The sequence below is a fragment of the Daktulosphaira vitifoliae genome, unplaced genomic scaffold, assembly GCF_025091365.1.
Source record: "Daktulosphaira vitifoliae isolate Bord-2020 unplaced genomic scaffold, ASM2509136v1 Scaffold_1, whole genome shotgun sequence".
Lineage (NCBI taxonomy): Eukaryota > Metazoa > Arthropoda > Insecta > Hemiptera > Phylloxeridae > Daktulosphaira > Daktulosphaira vitifoliae.
The window spans coordinates 17,247,773-17,253,296 of NW_026099572.1; the positions used below are offsets into that span (position 1 = coordinate 17,247,773).

Below are 5,524 nucleotides of genomic sequence, written 5' to 3' on the forward strand. Positions count from 1 at the left end.
TCGTAAAACGGTGAAAAATGAACGGATTGAATTGATTTTTTTATCATATCTCAGGAATGTCATTGGGCGGGTCTGATGAAAATTTCAAACCTTAAGTCGTAAAACGCTGGCGTCAGCGAGCGTTTTTCTCGAAAACGGTCGAAATTTTAAAACGCTCGCGGGCGAGCGGCAAAAATTTTCCGACCTTCGCCAATAATTTTCCCGGAGTCTGGTGACCGAGTACTTTCGTTGAAAAAAAATTTTTTGAAAATCCGAGCACGCTAAGTAATTTTCCCAGAAAAGCGTTTTTTTCCTTGTTCTATTATATATGTATATATATATTCTAATTACTATTAAAAATATATATTAACACACTTTATTCTTATTTAGAAATATAGAACTCATTCATTCCGATTAGAAAGGATGAATTCAGTATCGTCATTATTCGTCACTACCTCCATGTTCCGGGAGTGGGTAATTTACGCGCCTGCTGCTTTCCTTGGATGTGGTAGCCGTTTCTCAGACACCCTCCCCGGAATCGAACCCTGATTTCCCATTACCCGTTACAACCATTACATTGATAGTAACTACTATCATAACATGAAACAAAAAAGTGAAAAATAAATATAGTTTAAAAAAAAATGCTTTTAAAGCACATCGAACTAAAAAGTTACAAATAATTATGAATAAAAAATATTAGTATTATTGTGATAAAAGCGTGGGTGTTTTGTCATATTTTTCGTATATTGAGCGTCCGACGCTTTTATCACAATAATACTAGTATTTTTTATTCATAATTATTTTTAACTTTTTAGTTCGATGTGCTTTAAAAGCGTGTTTTTTTAAATTATAATTAAATTACTGATTTTGATTTTTAATATGTTAAAAATAATCAGTGCAAAAAATCATTTTTAACCTATTTTGTTGGTCATTTAAAGTTGATTTTTGTGAAAGTTTATAACAAAAAAAAAAGTTGAATTTGTTACCATGACTTTTAGTTCAACTTGCAAGTTTAAAATGTACATCATTATTTTATAAAAATATTTTATGAAAATAAAAAAATTGTTTTGTTAAAATTAAAATGCAGTCGGAAATTTTATAATTACTATTTACAGTAAATTTATCAGAAAATCCCAATATTTTTTTCGTAATAGATCACTTAAATAGAAATAATCTACTCAATTGAGAGTATTATAAAATTTGATTATAATTGTAAAAACCTATTGTTAAATTCAGGTGAAACTAAAAATAATTTTTTTTTTGATATATGATTTATATTGCTACACGTTACCAAAAAATTTGGAATATTTCTGAGTTAATAGGAGAAAATAGGGAAAAAATTAATCAATAGCTAGAGGGTTGGAGATAAAGTTTTAAAGGAAACGGATTAAAAATAAGTATCAGTATAGATAGAGTATATAAAATACAAGTTTGACAAAGAAGAATACGAGGTAAGAAAATGTGAAGATCAGTAACAATAAGTGAGGACGTGATAGGAGAAAAAATGTATTGATTATTGACTAATAATACTCTTTCAATTTATATTATTTAAAAAAAATATATGAATGTAAAATATTAATTGGATCAAGAGTTAATGAATTTGTATTTATATGTGTGTATACATGAGAAAAACAGGCAACACTAAACATTTTTTTTCTCTTAAAATCGTACAATAAAAAAATTATTATATTATTACACAAATTACATATAAGTTTTATAACATTCATAAATTAAACATTTAACATTATATATAAACATTAATTTAATAAAACATAAAAAATTTAAATTTATGATTGTTTTTGTCACCTACCTACCTATAAATTTCTAAATACACCCCAACTACATAGTATTTAAAAATCTAAATATGATTTAGATATATAATTAAAAAGTATTTTATAAAATATAAAAAACAATAATTTAATGAGTTTTATAAATAAACAGTTATAATAATTTATAAAATTTTGACATAATTATCATAATTTTTCTTTGTACCAATTTTAAATGCACAAAATATACACAAAAACCATTGTGTATAAATTGAAATTAACACAGTACAATTTTCAAACCTATAGAAATATCACTTTCTATTGGTACATATAATTTAACCTAACATAAATAAATAACAGTAAAAAGTTTGACCATTGAATAATTACTTCATTTAAGCCTTTAAATAAATATAATTCACATTAAAATGTTCATTTACATGTTAGATTTAATAAATGGCTTTAAATATTTTTGAAAAGATTCATTGACAGGTTCTTTATTTAAAGGACTTTTATTAGCTTCATTAATAAGGCGTTCATAAACATTTCCATCATAAGCCCCTAATGGAGAACCCAAAATTTCATCCCTCATATCAAAGCTATCTACTAATCCAATAGCATTAGGCCTAATATTCATCAAGCAGTTTTCTAACAATGAGTTCAATGTTGATACATCACATGATTTCAAATTAGAAAACTAAAAAAAAAATCAAGGTTACTATTTTTGATAAATAAAATATAAAAATAAAAATATACCAGTAAAAAGTCTCCTAATTTGTTTAATGTCCAATGAACGGAAATTAATTGGGCAAGTTGATCTAATACAGCTTTGAGTTCTGGAGAAAGTTGGACATTTTCAAGTGTTGCTAAGAATGAGTTAATTACAAAAGCTCTACAATGGGCCTAAAATTATAAATAAATTATACTTAAAGAAAAATTTGAAAATAAATAAAACTAACTTCACTCGCTTTAATCAACTGAATAGATGTCTGATTCCAAGCATCTTCATATTGTACACCTGATTTAACCAATAAATTTATAGAAAAATAACATTTTTCCATCAAACTAGAAAAAAAATTAATTAGTTTAAAATAAAAAGAAGAAAAGTTAAATTACCTTCCTGCTACTTGATAGAATGCACTAGCCATACAATTTAATTCGGTTGTCCAATTTGCACGTCTAAGACTTTTAAAATTACTAAAATATTTTACAGTTTCAGTTAACTCTTTTCCTGTTTTGGATTCTTGAAAAGCTTTCATTAAGAATCTTTAATTGAGTAGATAAAATAAAATATATTTATTATTGAGTTCCATAACGAATGTGTTAAAAAATGATTATAATTTATTATTTTTATAAATAAATTTTTACCTAGCAGTTTGTAACAGTAATACGGTATTCTCTCCCTCATATGTTTCTGCTGCAGTTGTCATGGCATATGTGTTTGGTAAGTTACTATTATTCATATAACCATGACCACCACAAGCCAAACGACATGTTGTCACACCAATAGCAGCGTCAGCAGTACCTACAGCTTTCAAGCAGCATGCCATAGCATGTAACTATGATAAAAACATTACTAAATTACTTATATTTTGCTAACCAAAGTTAGCAAACCACAATAGTGTTTAGCTATATTTCAAAGTTATGAAGCAAAGTAAAAAATGCATACTTTTTCTAAATTTGTTTTATATGACAACTCTTTAAATGTACTTTTGAATAATTAAAAAAAAAACAGATTTGCATTTCTATTGACTTCTACAAACATCAAAAACATATTTATTGTATATATATTTATTGATTAGTTTTCATCTCTAAAAATATTGAAAATGAAAAAACATATTAAGAAAAAAAATGTTTCCTTTTATATGAAAAAAAATATATATTTTTTTTTCTGGATGATCTTAATTTTTTCCCCCTCTATTGTTTTAAATATCCATATTTATATTATGTTAAACAACAATCTATATTTTTTTGGTAACATTAACAGAAAATATAACTTGTATAATGATTAAGAAATTTAATGTTCACATAATACATTCATCTCATCTAATTTATGTATGTTAAATTTGATTGAATTACAAATATAAATTTTTGCTCTTTATAAATAATAAAATAAAAATGAACAATAAACTATAGATGAGTGGTATGGTGGATATTTAAAATAATAAGGGGGTAAAATTAAGATCTATTAAAAAAATTAACTATTTTTTTTTTATTTTACATACAAAAACAATAATTTTGCTTCTTTATTATTTTTTCAAATTCAATATTATTGGAGATAAAAACTAATGAATAAATATATATCATAACTACTATCATAACATGAAACTAAAAAGTGAAAAATAAATAGTTAAAAAAAACTAAAAAAACCCGCATTTAAAGCACATCGAACCAAAAAGTTTTAAATAATTTTTAAAATAAGCTTAAAACAATAATGAACGAAAAGTACTAGTATTATTGTAATAAAAGCGTAGGGCACTCAATATACAAAAAATATGGCACAAAACATCCACGCTTTTTTTCGCAATACTAGTATTTTTCGTTCATTATTGTTTTAAAAATTATTTTTAACTTTTTAGTTTGATGTGCTTTAAAAAAGTGTTTTTTAGTTTTTTTAACTATATTTATTTTTCACTTTACAGTTTTATGTTATGATAGTAGTTATTATCAATAGCATGGTTGTAACGGGAAATCAGGGTTCGATTCCGGAGAGGGAGTCTGAGAAACGGCTACCACATCCAAGGAAAGCAGCAGGCGCGTAAATTACCCACTCCCGGAACATGGAGGTAATGACGAAAAATGACGATACGGGAATCATCCCCTGTAATCGGAATGAATACACTACACATCTCTTAATGAGAATAAAGCGTATTAATATAAGTTTTAATAGTAATTAAAATATNTATGTATATTGAAATAGTGGCTAAATATGTGTATATATATGTAAAGAAAGTATTTTCTATCTATATAAGATGATAAGAAAGTGTAAAGTGTGATAACACAAAAACATGTTAATTAAAACAAATCATTGTTAAAAATTATTAATTAAGCAAACTACTTTCTTTGTAAATTTTAAATAACACTAAAGATTATAATAATAAACTTAATCTGTTGTTTCTTTGTTTTACAGGTAATGTAATAATACTAATTTAAATAAAATTTGTTATTAATAAACCACTTTGTTTTACAGAGAAACCAGTTGTTATTATTATTATTAGAAAATATTATTGTTAAAAGATTATAACACCATTATATATATATATACGCGTGTAAAGCGACTTAAGTACGTAAACGTATCATGCATGAGGTATAGCCGCGTTTTGTGGGCGGGCGTGGCGGGGGGAACGTTATACACGAGGCAAATACGGGGGCAACGGCTTCGGCTGTAGTAATATATAAATGAATATTAACATATACGTATATACAGAGTGATTTTTTTATCATAACCCACTCAATTACTTGCAGAATAATAATAATTTAAACATTTTTTTTTTTCATTATCTTTAGTTACACATTATTCTTGAATTTTTAACTATGTAATACTTTTTAAGTTCATCCCTTATGCCTTGGGGGGGGTCAACTTTGTTTTTTTAAATGATAACACATATTTTTAATTTAATAAAATGTTTGAGTTTTTAATTTAATAGTAAATGGCATTTGAATTTTTAATATAACTTTATTAGCTTATTAGATATAAACATTTAAAGTTTCAAAATTTTGAGTTAATATACATGTATAATACACATGGGATTGTAAATACAGGTAGCTAATTGGATTTTTAT

The 5,524-nt window shown here is 25.3% G+C and overlaps 1 protein-coding gene across 3 annotated transcripts in view; it reads right to left on the reverse strand.

Moving 5' to 3' along the window:
• Positions 1 to 1,644: 1,644 nt before the first annotated feature.
• Positions 1,645 to 5,524, reverse strand: part of LOC126910455 (probable peroxisomal acyl-coenzyme A oxidase 1) — a 17,013-nt gene continuing 13,133 nt past the window's right edge. For all 3 annotated transcript variants that reach the window (XM_050693040.1, XM_050693041.1, XM_050693042.1), the window contains exons 10-14: positions 3,111 to 3,301; positions 2,859 to 3,008; positions 2,702 to 2,807; positions 2,499 to 2,645; positions 1,645 to 2,439 (exon numbers count right to left, since the gene is read on the reverse strand). In XM_050693040.1, the coding sequence (XP_050548997.1) occupies positions 2,179 to 2,439; positions 2,499 to 2,645; positions 2,702 to 2,807; positions 2,859 to 3,008; positions 3,111 to 3,301 (855 nt within the window). In that variant the 3' untranslated portion in view covers positions 1,645 to 2,178. The remainder of the gene's footprint in view (positions 2,440 to 2,498; positions 2,646 to 2,701; positions 2,808 to 2,858; positions 3,009 to 3,110; positions 3,302 to 5,524) is intronic.